Genomic DNA, 18,546 nt, shown 5'->3' on the forward strand with positions numbered 1-18,546 from the left:
AGAGAGAGAGAGAGGAGGAGAGGGGGGGCAGGGTTGGAATCGATGCATTTTTTTTTTGGACAGAATTCATGGTAGTCAAAAGACTCAAAACATATATCAAAAAGTGAATCAAGATATCCCTTCTGCATTTTTGTAATTATCGATTTATAAAGAAATATAATATATATATATAGAGAGAGAGATGGTTCAAGTTACACCTGTGAACTCTATACAGACTTACACCTTTTTTAAGCCGTAGATTCTTAAAAGATCGAACGGTTAAAAAAAAACACTGTTATCCATTATTATATCATTTATATTTACCAAATTAATAGTATACTCATTATTTCTCTCCTTATTAAATGCTTTTTGTGTGCTCATTTTCTCTCTCCTTATTAATTTTCAATTCCATGTAGTTCCTTTTTAGGCAAGGCCAGCATGCCTCGCAGCAGGTTTCTACCATTTTTTTTTTTTTTTTTTTTCTTATTAGTTAGTTTTTTTCTCACTAATAAAACCTATCACCTTCCATCCTTTTTTAACAAAATGTTCAAGCAAAAATATTCACAGCAGGAGCTACAAATAGCATCAGACTACAACAAGAGCACAAATTCTGAAAAGAACTTCTAATTATTTTTAGTACTCAAAGCATTTTCCCAAATTGAATAGAGCACTAGTTTGAGGTACAACCCTATATAGGTGCTAGTATGCCTCAGTTAATGAAAGTGGCCCTGGAATTTTTTGCTTTATATATAGTCGATTGATTCCTATATAAATAAGGAAATGCTCGTTAACTAGTGTTGAGGGTGCAAAAAAATATATATAACTAATATAGCCCAAATAGGCCCAAAAAGAAAAGAGATGAAAAAAGACCTTAGGCCCATTTCACAAAAAAAAAGAGAGAAAGGATGGGCTCTTACAATAAAAGAAAGGAAGGGAAAAGAAAGAAAAAAAGGAGCCCAGAAGACTTTATTAGGTCCACGAAGAAAAGGGCCAAGAAAACAGATGAAGCAAACAGCAACCAAGTCCAGAAGGAAGACTTGGGTCGGACCAGAAGCAATACCGGAGCAGAGGATCCCCGACGTATGAGGAGAAATGAAGGCAGACTTGATAAGAAAAAAAGGACAAAAGGCACGCTGGGAGACTCTCATTCGAAGAAAGACAAAAAAGATAAAAATGCAGGAAGTTGGTCCCAACCATTTGAAGAAAAAAGACAAAGAAAGTACAACTGGGAAAGCTGGGAAAGCTGAGCAAAAAGCCAAACACCTCAGGTCAACCAAGGGGAATCCGGCAAATGGGAAGCTTGCTGGGAAACTTTCATCCTGTCGCAGCAAAAGAGAAGAGCTATAAAAAAAAGGAAACGACATGTCTCCTGGGACAACCAGGCGCTGAACCAACTTCAAAGGGCAAAAAGGAAAATTGGTAGTACCCCAGGAGCCCGCCACTGTGCTATAAAAAGGGGGAAAGGAAGAGATAAAATTCAATTTTTTGGAGAGGCATAGATCATTCATTAAGACACTGAGAGTTATTTTTTCTAAAAGTCCCGAAAGATATAAGAAATACTCTGTAAAACAAGGGAAAACAGAGGAACTTGTTTCCGGGATCATTGACTGGTCAAATATACGGAATGTGATGGACATGAAAGCCATCTATGGAGGGTATGCAACCAGAAGAATTGAATAATTAATTTCCCTTTGATTTTTTGTACTGCTTGTTTGTATAAGTTTCTAGTGTTAAAGGGTCAGAAGATGTACAAAATGTATGCATTTTCTTTTTGCTTAGACAGAGTCCTGTCTCCTTCAGGTTTTATGGGCTTTTTTTATTCTTTTTTTTTTGTTATTATTATTATTATTATTTTAATATTGAACTCCATAAAATATACCAAAAAGTAGAGTAATAATGTGCATGTGATGTACAGATTTGCCGCAGCTCTCTCTCAACAGAAGGTTTGGGTGATGAATGTAGTCCCAGTCCATGCACCTGATACACTTCCTTTCATTTATGAGCGTGGGCTTGTTGGCGTCTACCATGATTGGTGTGAGTCTTTTGGTACTTACCCAAGATCGTATGATCTTTTGCATGCTGATCATCTCTTCTCGCGGCTCAAGAACAGGTTAGTTACAGACTTTATGTGAATTTATCTGTAGATTGCAACTTATTTTAATTTATATTAATTTTCTTGGTAAGGATATATGTTAGTAGGGTGTCATGAAGACAAGTTTGCAATCTAATTTTGCTTTACCCATTAAGTTTAGTGCAGTCTTAGTTGACTGCTTAAATCCATCTGTCCAAACCACCCTACAAATGAACCATCCCTTAGGTCATTGCTTGGATGTACAGGCAATATTCATTTTGTAAGTTCAATTCTCTATTTATTTTAATGTCCTAGATTATTAATGCCTGAATCACTCATCTTGTCAGCACGCATTACTTAGTTGGCTAGTTTTATGATTCCAGATTAAGATGTTTACATATATATGCAAACTTTCAATGTTTTTATATGGGATATTCTTTTCTTCCCTGAAAATTGTTATAGTAGGGAGTCTATGTTACTTCAATGTGGAGATACCTTGGTCTCAAAAACCACTCTTGGATTTGGTGCATATATATAATGATGGGTTGGGGGGAAGACATTGGGAACACATCAATTTTATGCACGTTAAAAAAGGACTCATAAAGCGTTTAATAAATACATGCACCCTAGCAACATTATATAGACAGACAGATACTTTGGCGTTACTCTGCTTATTGGGGACAGTATTTGAGTAGCAATTTAGACACTGTTTAGTGGGTCTTGTGCACTGTTTACAAGACCTACAAACCTCTTTTTTCAACAAAACTTTCATTAAAAATAGATCCCACGGCTCTATTCACACATTTAAAAATTATTTTGCTGAAAGTTTTTAGTTTTCAGCAAAATAAGCGGTATCTAAACGGACCCGTAGTCATCATCTTGCAAATAATAGCTTTTATTTCACTTTCAAGTATGTTTTCCTATTGCTTGATAGTCTTGTAGGTCTTTGGATGTCATGATGCCATTATGCCCCTTTACTTTTGGCTGCTTTTGCTGTTATTATAGGTGTTCTTTAAACCACCGTCCAGTAGTCCATTCTGTAATTATCCAAGCTAGTGTTTGAACTTTCAGACGTACTTTCTTTACTGGTGATGTTTGTCTTCCCACTTACATGCTATTTTTCAGGTGTAATAAACCTGTATCCATTGTTGTTGAGATGGATCGTATTCTGCGGCCTGGAGGTTGGACTATTATACGTGATAAGGTCGAGATATTGGACCCATTGGAGGGAATCTTAAGAAGTTTGCACTGGGAGATCCGAATGACTTATGCTCAGGACAAGGAGGGCATCTTATGCGCGCAAAAAACCTTGTGGCGACCTTAAAATCTCTATCTGTGCGACTTGTGACAGTATGGCCACAAATTCTACTAGAAAATGTTTGGTCCTCTTTTACAAGAAAACAAGGTGAAAGCTTTTCGGCTCCCTTTTGTAATCCCCCCAAAAAAACATATACTGGTTCTTCATTTTTGGTGCGAAGTATACTGATTCTTGATTTTGTTAACACGGATACTAATTGGACTCTGCAATGTAAAGAGGAAAGAAAGTGAGAAGGGGGGGGGTACTTTGTGTTTCAAGGAGTAATATTAACAATTATTTGCAATGGTGCAAAGAATCTCAAGCCATCAGACCGTTGGTTCCTCTTTACTATCTCTATATTAGCAGTTTTACTTAACCTGTTTGCGTTGATTAAAACTGGAATCAAGTACATTGAAACTAAAGGTACTCGAGAAATTTTCTGGTTCAGGAGCAGCAAAGTGTATGGGAAAATATTCATGCTTGTAGCTACGAGGACGAGAAAATAAATTCTGATGCCTTTTTTTCAATTGTGCTTGAACATTTTGTAAAAAAGGGATGAGGTTTTATTTAGGAAAAAAACTAAGTAAATGATGGAAGGAATTGCATAGAAAAAGAAATTACAATGAATGACTCAATAAGGAGAGAGAAAAATACAGGAGCATTTAATAAGAAAAGAGATAATGAGTATGCTATTAATTTGTTAAATATTTAATAGATGTAATGGATAATAGTGTTTTGTTTTTAACCGTTCGATCTTTTAGGAATCTACGGCTTAAAAAGGGTGTAACTCTTATAGAGTTACACCAGGTATAACTTGAACCCATCTCATATATATATATATATATTATTCAGCAACTAGATGAGTCCATCTCGAAAAGTGACCTCATTTATATTTGACACTCATATTTAGCAATGATATCAGTACCTTGTATATAACTACACATAACATAATTTTTGTTTCTTCGAGAAGAATCAAGATTCCAATTTGGCAATTTATAAGATTATTCTCATGTGAAAGTTGTCCACTTGTCCAGACTCCTGATATACTCTGAAAAGCAAGCTAGCACAACCGAGTTCATTTTTGTATCACATTCCTCCTGAGATGTGGTGTTTTGAAATGAACTTTAGAACTTACTTGAACATTATTGTAAACAACACAGAAAGAAAAATTTTGAGACAATATATTTTGCCTACAAGGCCTAAATATAGCCGACTCTGAAATAAGTCTACTGATAGATTAAATGGCCGAAGTCTAGGAAGTTTGGAAGTCTAATAAAATTCCATGGGTTCCTATTGTTTCTGGCAGATCTGTTCATACTTCATAACAAGACAGAAGCAACGCAAATGAGAAAAAATTCCTAGGCAAAGCAACTAAAAACTAGATGTCACTATATAGGCAATGAACCTTTTGTATTTAAATGATCTTAACAGTTCTCTACCAGTATTATAGAAGTATATTCCCTCTATAGCTTCACATGCAAATTTTGTTCCTTTTAAGAGGATATGTAAATTGACCCGGTGTTTTTCTTTTAGAAACAAATACACAGATACAAGGGAGAATGAAAGAGATTTTAACATAAAATTACATCACAAACTCCACTAAAAAACTATGGTGATCCAATGCAATCTGAAAATGAGCAGGCCCTACAAAATAATCCAACAACATGCTGTCTATGCAAGGCAAAGTTATTAATCTTATGTTTGCAGTCAGTATATTCATCTCTCTCCATTATTGGGTTTCCTTGTTGACAAGACACATGTTGAAAATTGGTCATGTGTCCACATCATACACATGTTTACAAATTGATCCGGCGCTCATTTCTATATTTTAATATTTGACTTATATTCAGTATTCCAATGCATTGAATGCGACACTGATACGACACATATTTAAAATCGGTCTTATATAAGTTATATCTATATCATTGACATGACAAATATTTAAAATTAGTCATAGCTATTATAGAACTAACAACATAGGTTGAGATTTTATCACATATCTATAAATAAATAAAAAAATTAATTAAAAAAAAAGGTCATGTTTTCACATTGTGTGCTCGTAAAAATGTAAAATTTCCCTTGACCTTGAAACCAAGGGCCTTAACTTAAAGCCCATAAAGCCCATACTCCCAGTTGAATTGAGATACGGCCCACCATCTTCGCCTACCAAAGCGCCATCTTCTTCTTCTTCTTCTTCTTCACTCTCAAAACTCTCATTCGTTTACGAGCTTAAACCCCGCCATGTCCCTAAAACTTTTCAAATCTCTCTAAAAACACACAAAAAACCAAACCAATAAAATCGTACCAACTATGTCCCTTTCCTCTGTCTCAGCTCGACTCACTCTCTTAGCTCTCCTCTCCGCCTCAACATTCTATTGCTTCTACGAATCTCGCCGCTTAAGAAAACTCAAACTCTCTCTACAAAATCCTAAACCTAATTGCTCCCTTTCGAAACCAAAGCTCTTCTTCGTTTCCCAAACAGGCACCTCCAAAGCCCTAGCTCAACGCTTATTCGATCTCTTAGCGATAAACGATCTCGCATTCGACCTCATCGATCCCAAAGATTACGAGCCCGAAGATCTTCCGAAAGAAACCCTAGTTTTGATCGTAGCTTCGACTTGGGAAGATGGTAAAGCTCCAGCGAGTGCGAAGTTCTTCGCGAACTGGCTTGCGGAGAGCGCCGATGACTTTAGGGTTGGGTCTCTGTTGCTCTCGAATTGTAACTTCGCGGTTTTCGGCGTCGGGAGTGGAGCTTACGGAGCCACATTCAACTCGGTTGCGAGGGACTTTTCGAAGCAGATGAGAGCGATGGGTGCGAGGGAGGTTTTGCCTGTTTGGGAAGGAGATGTGGATAGCGGTGATGTAGATGAGGTGTTTGATGCTTGGAGTGTTAAGGTGGTTGGGTTTTTGAAACGTGGCGGTGTGGTCGAAAATGGTGGTGGAGAAGTTTTGGTTTCTGAGAGCGATGGTGAGAGTGTTGGTGAAGATGAGGATAGTGAAGAAGAAGGCGGTGACGAGGGTTCGGATATTGTTGATGTTGAGGATATTGCAGGGAAAGCGCCGTTGAGGAAGAAGACGGTGACAGTGACAGTGGCTGAAACTAATGGAAAGTTGAATGGGAAAAAAGATATGGTGACTCCGGCGATTAGAGCAAGCTTAGAGAAGCAGGTATGCCTATCTTATTGTAGCTATTTTTAGAAATGTGTCGATTTGAATTACGGTTGAGTTTTGAATTGCGGTCCTCATTGAATGGGGTTAATTCAATAGAGCTACAAGATATGTTTAAGTTAGTACTTATTATAGAATTCTTAAACATATCAAAACTAGCTCAGTGGGTTAGCTTATGAATCGAAGCATAAGGAGGTTATAACTTTATTAGTACTTCGGTCAATGTATGAATGGTCTCTCACCACTGAATGGGTTTCTCTTCCTTCCACTGTTGATTTTATAGATTACATTGACCTTAAGTTGCAATTCTTTAGAGGGGTCTCTCATGTGCACCCTGTATGCTTGAGTTTCTTCTTATATCAATAAACATTTATCTGTTACTTGTATTGAAGTACCTGCAAAGGCTGCAATTAGAAGTTACACAGGTAGTATGTGTTAAATTTTGTCTTTCTTTTATAAGTTGATAGTTTAGAATTTCTTTTCTTTTTACTCTGTATGGCTCTGAAGATAGTGGTGCAATGTGGGTCTTTCTAAATTAGAAAATAATATATTGCCAGTCTCCCTCTTTTGATCATAAGAATGAATTTACTACCCTCACATCTTCCAGTGTAGCACTTTATGAGCTGCACTCTTTTAATTATTTTCTACATATTTTTTTTTATTGGCTCTGTTAAAATGACATAACATTTGCAGGGATATAAAATCATTGGTTCACATAGTGGTGTGAAAATTTGTAGATGGACTAAGNTTACACTTCCTTTTTTTTTTTTTTTTTTTTTTTTTTTTTTTTTTTTTTTTTTTTTTATAAATTTTTTTTAATTTTTTTTTTAATTTTTTTTTAAATTTTTAATTTTTAATTTTTTGTGGTTGCTGAGTCTACATGCTTTTTTGTTGAATTTATTTGTGTTTAATAAAACTATAAATATCATGTTGCCTCAGCTAGCAGTTTAAATTTGTCAAACTGTGCTATGACACAGGTGCATGGAGGCAACCCCTAGTTTGGCATGTGCCAATAAATGTGTTTTCTGTTGGAGGCATCATACAAATCCTGTTGGAAAGAGTTGGCAGTGGAAGATGGATGATCCCTTAGACATTGTGAATTCTGCCATAGACCTGCATACAAATATGATTAAGCAAATGAAAGGAGTTCCTGGTAACTTATTTATTTCTGTACTGGTTGGATAATCCTTTAAAATAATAAACCTGCATGCAATAGTTTAAGCAAATGAAAGAAGTTCTGGGTAGCAGTCCTTTTTTCTTTGCAGGTTGAGCCCTGGTATTGAAAAGTATGGTAGACCTTAATATGAAATTGCCTGAGGATGAGGGGAAAACTCTGGTTTAGTTATTAGAGTTTTGCTAGCAGACCCTCTTTGATTGATCTCGGTGTTGGGGTTTCACGGATTGTTCTACCCTTTTGGATTTTCTTTCATCTATTAGAATAGATTAGGGGCTGCTTCTGTCTTTTTGTTCCTTTTTTCCTTTGTTCACTACCATGAACTCTTTGTGTTTCTCTTGCTATTCTGTTATTAATAATATTCTCTTCTTACTCATCAAAAAAAAGAAATTGCCAGATCTGGCCCTGGTATTGTCAAAGATTTATGGTGATTGCTTTGGCTGAAAAATGGTGACTTCAATTCATTTAACACATTGATGCAAGGAGCACCAACATTATTTCAGATTTTATTTTTGAATGTGAAATTATTTTTGTTTTTGAATTTGGTTTTTAATGTTGAGGGTTTTATGGGATTCAATTAGATATTTCCATATGGATGTAATCCTTGAAACCTTATTAAACTAATGCTCTTGTGATCATGAAGGACATCACAATTGGAATAAGAATTTTATTATTGGAGAATGTGCTTCTCTTTGTTTGGTGGTGATGTCAAACGCCCTTAGGGGTCGTTTGGTTCGTTGTGACGTGCCTTTGATGTGATGCACATTACGATGATGTGACATTAAGATTTTTGGTTTATTTTATTTTTTTCTAATTACCATAATTTAAACCATAATTTAAAATTACAAAATATATCATATCATCTTAATCCCACCACCTTCCTAAACAATGTAATGTTGTATTATTGTATTGAGATTACATTAATGTAAGATTGCAATAATGTAATATTATGGCGTAATGTAACATCACGGCAAACCAAATGCCCCCTTAGGTTGTGATGCGTAAAGTTTACAAACAAATTCTAGGTGGTGAAGCTTAGGATTCATTCTGTTTATCTTCTTTGCCCCTTTTATCTCTTTTTCCCTACTGCTGTCCTTCATCACACATGGCTTATGGTTCTTTTTCATTTTGTGCAAACCGCTTTTCAGCTTTTATGCATGTCTGTGTTGGTATATACATATAGGCATATCCATCTCTGTGTTGGTATATTTATTGATATTTAAAAAAAAAAATTCTTGTCTACCCTTGACCCAAGAATCTTTTCATGCAGGCGTTACATTGGAGCGGTTAATGGAAGGTCTCTCACCTAGGCATTGTGCCTTATCACTTGTTGGTGAACCAATAATGTACCCAGAGATCAATACACTTGTGGATGAGCTGCACCGGCGGAAAATTTCTACTTTCCTAGTAACAAATGCACAGTTTCCTGAAAAAATTGAAATGCTGAGGCCTGTCACCCAGGTTTGCATGTCCCAGTAAATTCTTTGTGAAAAAGAATCTTGCATCAGAAGATCCTTGCAGGTCTAATAAATCGCAAACCCAATTGATATATATTTTTTTTTACTTTTGCAGTTATATGTAAGCGTAGATGCTGCGACAAAGGATAGCTTGAAGGCAATTGATAGGCCACTCTTTGGGGATTTTTGGGAGCGCTTCATTGTATGTAAACTTCTTTCAGTATTTAGGAGCTAAAACTATTTGGCACTAAAACCTCTACTGTGATCGTAGGCTGACTGTTTGCAAACTGTTTAGATTATTGATTAACCTCTCTGCACTGTAGAGATCAACTCTTAAGAGAGTATAAATCCAAATAAATAAAAATCTCCTACTGAATTCATTATTTGCTCTACTTCTTATCACACAGAAGAAAAATACAACTTTGTTTCTATTCTTCAATTATTTGAGAGGTTGGCTCCAATTGGTCCTTTGCTTTTTTTTTTTTTTTCGTGGTTTGGTTGAAAAATAATAAAGTTGATGGAAATCCACTTACAAATCCTACTTATGAACCATTAGTGACAAAAGATCCTATGTAAACATGATGGTACACCATCCTTGGTATAAAGCCAAAGAGGTCTAGATGCCTTCTCTGTATCAAATGAACAGCAACGATCAAATTGTGGCTAATTGGAAGGTTGAAAAAGGGGGTTGGCAGCACAGTTTCTGACTTTACTTCTTCACTGCTTTTGTCTGTGCTGATGTAGGTAGATGTCAGTTATAAATTACATAGCAGCACAGTAGTTGGTTCAAAATACTGCATAACATATTTCTTTTTTTTCAAATGACTGACTATCATATGGTTGTTATTTAAAGATGTCAATCTCTGGGACCTGTGAACCATCTGATAATTGGTCCCAAATTTTATGAAGTAACACAATATGTCTCACTGCCCCTCTGTTTTCCTTTTCTTGATCTTTTAACTCGGTATAACCTAACTGACTGGAACTATCATTTTAATACCTGTGGAAATTTTTGGCAGGACTCCTTAAAAGCTCTCAGGGAGAAACAACAGCGAACTGTCTACCGCTTGACTCTGGTGAAAGGCTGGAATACAGAAGCCATTGATGCTTATTCTAAGCTCTTTAGCATTGGAAAACCTGATTTTGTTGAAATCAAAGGTGTTACATATTGTGGAACGTGAGTTGCCCCACTACTCTTCCCCCTGTCCCTGTTTGTTTCTTGAACTGCATGATCATTTTGATAACTTTTCAGGTCTGCTACATCAAAATTGACAATGGAAAATGTACCCTGGCATTCTGATGTGAAAGCTTTTTCTGAGGCCTTAGCTCTAAGAAGCCAAGGAGAGTACGAGGTTGCATGTGAACATGTGCACTCCTGTTGTGTACTCCTGGCAAAAACTGATAAGTTTAAGGTCAACGGCAAGTGGTTCACATGGATAGATTATGAAAAGTTCCACAACTTGGTTAGAAACAGCACCATTTTTGTTTCTGGTTTAATTTAGATTGATAGGTTTTTTAGTTACTGATTTTACTATCATTGGAAATGCAGGTGGCTTCTAGAAAACCGTTTAGCAGCGTGGATTACATGGCTGCCACACCATCATGGGCTGTCTATGGAGCAGAAGAAGGTGGATTTGATCCGGGTCAGTCTCGGTATAAGAAGGAGCGACGTCACAAATCCAGCACTGACTGACCAGGTTAGACACTTGAATTAGTTGAGTTGACAGGAAAAATTTTTATATTAATTATAGGTTATATTTTACTGCACTCTGGCTAACTGGCAATTGATGAGAGCCCAAAAGTCCAGGTTGATGTGATAGCATGTTGCCCTTGTCTTTTACATTTTTGTTTATTTTTTAATAATATGTTTTTAAAATGTTACATTGTAGTACCTAGTGTTTTGTCAAGGTTATACTTCGTAATTGTTTGGTTAGAGAGGTCAATCATTGCTCCATTTGTATCAAAATTCAATTCATAGAAATTCAATGAAAACATTATTAGTGGTTTTATCTGATGTATCAATTGCTCCATTTGTATCAAAATTCAATTCATAGAAATTCAATGAAAACATTATTAGTGGTTTTATCTGATGTATCAAGTGATTATATTAGTGTCAAAGATTTTGGCTTGCCAGTTTTGGACTAAGAAAACTGCTTATTGGTGAGTAAATTATGGGTTCGTTTGGAATTCACTTATTTTACTGAAACTGAAAACTTTTTGCTGAAAGTACTGTAAATAAAGCTAAAAGTTAGCTGAAATAGTACAATAAGACTCATAAATAGTACCCAAAAAGTGCAGTGGGACTCGCGAATTGTATAAAAAATAAGCTGAATAGTAAAATAAGGTGACAAAAATAATCTTTGCCAAACGGACACTACGTCTAATGTATATTTGTTCCATCAATTATTTTCATGAAGAAATTGTTGACAGTAGTTGACAAATTGCATAATTTTTACGGTATAGGCTGAGTATGACCAAAATCATGAAGTAGGCCCCTTTTGCTTGCGCATCATCCTTTTAACCAGCTTTCTATATCTTGGGGTAGCTTTACTGTTTATCATCTGATGACAAATTCCAGCTGTCCGCTTCTTTGAGAATAGAATGCAGAACCAGATATTAACTGCTATTATCTGAGTCTTGCAACTCTGTTATAGTGCAGTAGAAATGAGTCTAATGTTTTACCTCACTTAACTTTTGTGCATAGGCATTTGGGTAATTTGTTTCCCTATTTTGAAAAAATCAAGACAGATTTGAAACCTTAAGGCTCACCATCCAACTTTGAGGAAATGGGCTCATCACAGACCTAGTATGCTTTGCCTTTCTTGAGCTCTAGTTGTCCAGATTAGTCAGCAACTCTGTTAGTTGCAGTGTACATAAGCATTTGGATAAGTTCACTACTCATTTTGTTAAGTCAAGTCAGATTTGAAACCTCAAGGCTCATCCATTTCATTATCCAACTTTTAGGATATGGGCTCATCATGGACCAAGTATGCATTACCTTTCTTGAACTCCAGTTGTCTGACCAGTCAGCATTTCTCTTAATTTTCTCAGTGTCATGATGATAATAGTGTTCTATGCAGCATAATGATGCTTTAAGCCGCTGCATATCCATGTCTACTTCTTCACCTGCGAAAGGTCCTTCTATATTTAGAAACGGCCTAATATTTGAATTTTAAGTGGCTTCTTGTACTAAACCCATTGCCATGGAAGTTAGGTGAAGAAAATTCAATTCGTGCCATATTCATCCCATCCAATCCATTTTCCAACTTTCTTTCTCAGGAATTAATGGGATATTATTGTGATTTGAGGTATATGCATTATCCAGTTCCCAGCATTTTTTCTCTTTTGTGAGCTATAATTGTATTAATTCTTTTGAAAAAGAACATTTATTCCATTGTGGACGAATTGTCATGCCTTCAATTGTAATCAGATGGTTAATTATCACAAAATGGTTAAGAGTCAAATGTTTATAAGGTTCATATCTTATTAATTTAGTTAAGAAAAATCATGTCACATTGTAAACAAGGGAGTGAAAAACATTCTGCCCTGACATGGGATCTTTCATCTGCGGTGGGGACCGGTGAAAACTGGAAAATTAATAAACGAACCTAGCCAAATTTCATTCACTTTTAACTGAGCTAGAAGATGCAGCGAGTGGTAATCGCTTTTGGACTGAAATGATCTGAGGAGCATTATTGAGGAATAGGACAGCTGTTTTCTCATTTTGTTGTTCTTTTCTAGCTGGGTATTCTCAATTATTATTATTATTATTATTTGCTTTACCCTAAAATAGAAGATATTCTCTGGATTTGCATGAGAGAAAGCGTGGTTGGTCCATGGGATTTATAAAGGGAAATCTGCAACCGAGAATGTGAGGGCCTAAGCCTAGTTTTGGATGGAGGGAGATGGGGAGAGTAGTGGGAAAGTTGGTCGGAGTATACTATATTTGGGCACCTTTCTCTCTATCGTATTGTATTCTCCATTCCTCTCCTCCCCTCCCCCCTTTCCTTCTCTCCCAGTCTCTCTCCCTAACAAATATATCCTAGCATTATGTTTGAGAGTTTATAAAGGAAATAGAATGGAATATAAAAGAATGTCAAGGAATTAAATATTTCTCATATATTTGAAAGAAAACGACTAGAATGGAATGTAATCTTGTTGGAGAGTTGAATGGAAAGGAACCCATTGCTAAATCTTGCAGCCAATCAACACAACCACATGATCCCATCCATTGCCGCTGCAGCATTTACGACAAAATTGCTGCCGTGAAGGCCAAAAAGAGAAGAGTTGGGTCGGCTTGGGGGGAGAGATTGAAAAAGGAGAGGTAGGTAATTAACGAAAGAATATATTTAAATGGAATCGAGAAACAATAGTGTTTGTTGGATAATTTATTTGCTATTAAGGGCGTTCAACTCATGGATCTCACCCCACAAATAGCAAAAGTGCTAATAGGCCAAATGATGATTTACCTCTACCTTTCTACAACTTCTATTAATGTATTAGGTATTTGCTTCTATATTTTTTTAAAAAAAAGTATTAGGTATTTTGGTTGGACATTTATATGAGCATCAATGTGTGCTTCTAATCAAATAGTCTGTTTAAAAATTAATTCGAGCAATTTTACCATTTGTCAAACCCAATAGATCAATAACACTAAATTTAAACTATAGGGAATAGATGTGTGTAATATTTGACCCAATCCGCACGAGTCTTTCTGCATGTCGTCCAAATTAAAAAAGTCTCTTTTTAATTCCTTTGAGAATCAATAGAAATAGTCGCTTAAAACAAACGGACACCTACATGTATCTTCAATCCATACTCGGTGTGGTTTGGTTTGGTTTGGTTTGGTTTTTGGTTTTAATATACTTCAATCAAACAGTACCCACTAGTTTCAGTTTGAAAGCGAAACGCCCCACTAGGGGATGGGGGATACGCTAGGGTCCCACCGGAAGCATGCGAGGTCAAAGCCTGGGCCTGACAGCTCCTAGTGTTTCTTTTCCTTTTTATTTTTTTATTGTTTTTTGATGAAGTGTTTCTTTTCCTTTTAGTAATCAAATACGAGTTCACAAACATTTTGTCACACAACATAATTGCATATTTGTTAATAAAGTTTTACTGATGAATGCCCGGGCATATATCAAGAAGGATAATGTTAATGATGCAATAAATCATAATAAGAAAATTTTTACACTACTTTTATGAGAAATATAAAAATCTATTAACAATATTTATTGTTTTATCATTCTCTCAATAAAATATTTATAAAAATAACTCTTCAATGCCGTAATGGCATATTAAGAAACCATTTACGAAAACAATTTATGAAAAAATAAAAAAATAAAAAACTTTTTTGACAATTTTTTCAAATTGCTATAATTTTTTTTAAAAAAAAATAGATGATTAACTAGCCTTTGTTAATATAATTGAATTATATCATTTATACAAAAAAAATCACAATCCAATCGTCACTTTGACATGTGTACTAGTTTAAGAGCATTAGTATTAGTGGTGCTAAAAAACTATATTGTTATTTTTAGCACCACCAAATACAAAAATATAGCTACATTGGTGGAGCCAAAGCCAAATAATTTGGCTCTACAACTACTTTTAGTTGTACACTTTAGCTCAAAGGTTAAAAAAAAAAAAAAAAAAAGTTTTTTTTATTGTAGTGTTCACACTAGTTTAAATATTTTATTAATTTTCTTCCTCTTTTTTTTTTTTTTTTTTTTTTTTTTTTTTTTTTTTTTTTTTTTTCTTCATCCCATGCTTTCTCTCTCCATTTTTTCTCCAGCTCGCCCATCGCCCATCTTGCCTAGCCCAGCCACCACAAACCCACATTGTCAATCGCTCATCTTCCTCCATTTGTCGATCTCGCCTTGTCCAGCCGCCACAGACCCACCTTGCCTGCTTCGACCCAAGCCCTAAGCCTCAAGCCACCACTGCCGCCCACCTCTCTTCTCTCTTCGCTATGATTGGGTTTTTTCGTGTGTTTTCATATAGGTTTGGTGGTTGTGGTGGTGGTTGATTTTGGCTATGGTGGTAGTGATGGATGATTTTAGCAGTGGGTTTTGTGAATTTTGGCTATGGGTTTCATGATTTACGGTTATGGTTGTAGTTGTGGCAATGGGATGTGGTTGTGATAGTTGGTTGTCATAATTGGTGGTTGTGGTGGCTGGTGGTAATGGGATTGTGATTGTGGTTGTAGTTTTTTTTTTGTTTTTGTTTTTTTGCTTGCAGTGTGTTGGGGTTGCCAGAGTAGAGTGGTTGTTGTGGCCGTTGGTGGAGTTGGCTGTTAGTGGAAGTGGTTGTAGTGTTTGTTTTTTGTTGCGGTGTTTATGTTATTTTATCGTGTTGAAAGCTAAAATAAAATTATTGAAGTTGGGTATTTTATAAAATGAAAATGTAAAATAGATAAAATAACTTTTAATAAAACTAAATAGCTAAAATTATGACTCCACCAATGTAAATGCTTTAACATGTATATTAGTAGCCGTTGCATAGTAGCGTGTGGAAGAATATAAGTCTATTTGGTAAGAAATTTTTAATAATGTTATTTATATTTTTAAAAATTGTGTAAAAAAAATTTATAAAAAAATATAATATTATTTAAACTGAAAACAATTATTTACACAACGGCAACAACAACAATGGTAACAAAACGGGCGGTATATCTATAAACTTTATGATCAAATCCTCTATTTATTTTGTCATGATCTAAAAGTTATTGAATAAAAAAAAAATAATAATGCTTTCGGTCAGCATAAAAAATAGAGAAGTGAGCAATAAAGTTAGTGTACCCGAACGTCCTGTCCTGTGTCATTCATAATAATCCTGTAATCCATAAGACATATCCAGGACGTCTCTCTCTACTCACTCACTGCCCTTCTGCAACATCACACACTACTTTTTTCTTCTTTTTTGACTCTGCCAATTCATTTATTATATAAGACCCATTGGTTTATGAAACTTGGGCTCATGTCCTGTGTGTCCATGACGCGCCCTTCAGTGCCGTGGGTGCCACGTTCAAAAGCGTCGAGCCCTGTCAACTATCAGTCATCCATTTGTTCCCTGAGGTGGCGAGCTACGCAAAGAGAGTTGGACTCGGCGTATAAATATAAAATATTATTTCATTATTGGAACGTGACTATCACGTGCTACAGGCATTGAGTTGGGCATCAAATATTAGTTTGTGTCTCTTCGTAATCGCACAAAGCTGGCACCGGCACTGGCACTGGCACCAACTCTCTGAATTCGTAAAATTCGATTTCTGTTTTCCAATCCTAGCTACACAACACTAGCTGCTTCCCCCACCTGACCTTTCATATTGCAAAATTTCTCCCAACTATTTCTTTCTTGCTTCCCCCACAACTCACTCATTCATTGTATATTCTTTTGTTTTCGAAAAAAAAAAAAAAAAAAAAAAAAACTAAACTTTTCTTCTTCTACTATGACTTTTTTTAGTGAGAACAGAAAAGCTTATTCTATATCATTAAAAACCCTGGAAAAAAATCTATCTAAAGAAATGGACCTACTTTCAAGTCTCAAAGCTTCCATGTACCGCTAAATAAAATAACTGTATTTACCATTTTTTACAAAAGAAATTGTAAAAGATGATGATGATAACAACTCTAACCCTTTTATATAGAAAAATGAATTTTCTTTTTCGGACCCATAAAAGAAAAACTAAGAAAATATTCAAATACAGAATGATAAGCACAATTACTTTAAGCAATCAATACGAAAGCTATGCCCTTTAATTTCTCTCTTTGTGAATTAAAAGAGAGAAGCAAATAGTGAATCAGGAAGCTACACAGCATGAAGGGAACGAAAAGAAAGGAAAAATCTATTCCTTGATTTGCTAGACGTAATAATAAAGAAAAATAAAAGAGTGGGGCTTAAATTAATATTACCACTAATTTAAGCTTCAGCTAGCTGCTCTTTCTGGGTTTACTCTTTCGCCTAGCTCTGCTTCTTGGAGGCTCTTTTGGTAATACCTCCCTCTTCTCTGCCTGACCCTCTTCTTTCTTTGAAGCTCCCAGTCCCTTAGAGGCAGAAGAACCCTCACCTGTTGGCTGTTCTTCTTCTTCCTCACCCGTTTTAACTCTCTTCGATTGACTCTCATTAGTAGTGTCTTCGGCTTCTTTAGCTACTGATTCTGATTCTTCTTCTTTTTTATCTTGGCTTTCAGGTTTCTCAATGATCTTGCGAGGCCTACCTCTCTTTCTGGGAGTCTGAGACTGTGGCTGTTGCTGGCCTTCATCTCCTGTTATTGAAGCTTCTGCTATCGCTACTGAAAGTTCCTTCGTTTTTTGAGGCTTCTTCTTGCCCATCGATCTTTCTCAATCTAAACCTATAGATATATATATCTCAATCAACAAAAGTACAAACAAATAATCTTATTGCTATATTAATATGTGTACCCAAATATCCCTATAACACAAACAAGAAACCACATCACCTAAAATCAAAATCTTTCATTAACTTTGATGTTCAAATCCTTTTTTGCCTCTAGTATTGGTTTCCAAAAATCATTCCAAAAAGAGACCCAGTATTTTTTTAATCCCAAGTTCACAACTTTCCCTCTCTCTCTCTAAAAAGATCCTAAAGCAGCTGTACTAATATCTTTGACCAACACCTAGATTTTGAAAACCCCATAGAAACCATCCCTTTCTCCCTCTCTTTCTCTCTCTCATCCAAAGCCCAATGAATAGAATAAGAAATTCATTAAACTTTAAAGGCTGAAAAGCCACTAAATTCATCTTTCCCTTTTCTCTCTTGATGACTGTTTATCCAACCCATCCCTATGTATCATATATTCTTTCCTTGCAGAGCTAAAAAGACTAGGAAGGAAGTGTGGTTGTAATGCAGCGATGAGAGGAAAAAAAAAAAAAAAAAAAGGGAAGGGTTAGCTAACCATGGTTAGGGTTATAAGGGTTGGAATGGAAGAAAAGGTTGTTCATTCGATTGAAAAGGGCATGCGGTGTTTACGTAGCTAAGGTTAGTGCACTGTACGACTCGGACTCAGTGTCTCAGTCTGACCACTTGTTGTGTATCTTCCGGGGTTTCAAGTCTCTGAGGTTTGGTGAGCTAGTCTTGAGGTGTACGGCCAATCTGGTCTGTGGTTACTGATCGTTGATGACTATGAATATTCGCGGCTTCAACATCATGATGGGTATTGCGTGGCTCAAGTTTCACGGAGTTAAAATAAATAAACAATACAACTATATGAACCAAAAACATAAAATAAAATAGAACTATATATATGAACAAGACCAAGACCACGAGGTAGACTGATCTGGCTTGGCTTCCTAGTTCGTAGTACATTGTTATCAAAAAAAGCAAGACCAAGACCATAAACAAACCGAACCCACGAGGTAGACTAATCTGGTTTGGCTTCCTA

At 35.8% G+C, this 18,546-nt stretch overlaps 2 protein-coding genes across 2 annotated transcripts in view; both read left to right on the forward strand.

Annotated features, from left to right (window-relative positions):
• The window catches only part of LOC136068674 (probable methyltransferase PMT28), an 11,119-nt gene extending 7,542 nt beyond the window's left edge, over positions 1-3,577 (forward strand). Inside the window, exon 8 of the mRNA XM_065776116.1 lies at positions 3,176-3,577. Coding sequence (XP_065632188.1) covers positions 3,176-3,374 — 199 coding nt within the window. The 3' untranslated portion in view covers positions 3,375-3,577. The remainder of the gene's footprint in view (positions 1-3,175) is intronic.
• Positions 3,578-5,516: 1,939 nt separating this feature from the next.
• Positions 5,517-11,153, forward strand: LOC112021799 (S-adenosyl-L-methionine-dependent tRNA 4-demethylwyosine synthase). The gene is given in 8 exon segments (XM_065776117.1): positions 5,517-6,515; positions 7,209-7,308; positions 7,477-7,668; positions 8,960-9,150; positions 9,262-9,348; positions 10,166-10,323; positions 10,399-10,609; positions 10,696-11,153. Coding segments are annotated over 8 exon segments (1,941 nt in total). The 5' UTR covers positions 5,517-5,657; the 3' UTR covers positions 10,840-11,153.
• Positions 11,154-18,546: the final 7,393 nt, after the last annotated feature.

This window comes from Quercus suber, unplaced genomic scaffold (assembly GCF_002906115.3).
Source record: "Quercus suber isolate HL8 unplaced genomic scaffold, Cork oak 2.0 scaffold_128, whole genome shotgun sequence".
NCBI classification, from domain to species: Eukaryota; Viridiplantae; Streptophyta; class Magnoliopsida; order Fagales; family Fagaceae; genus Quercus; species Quercus suber.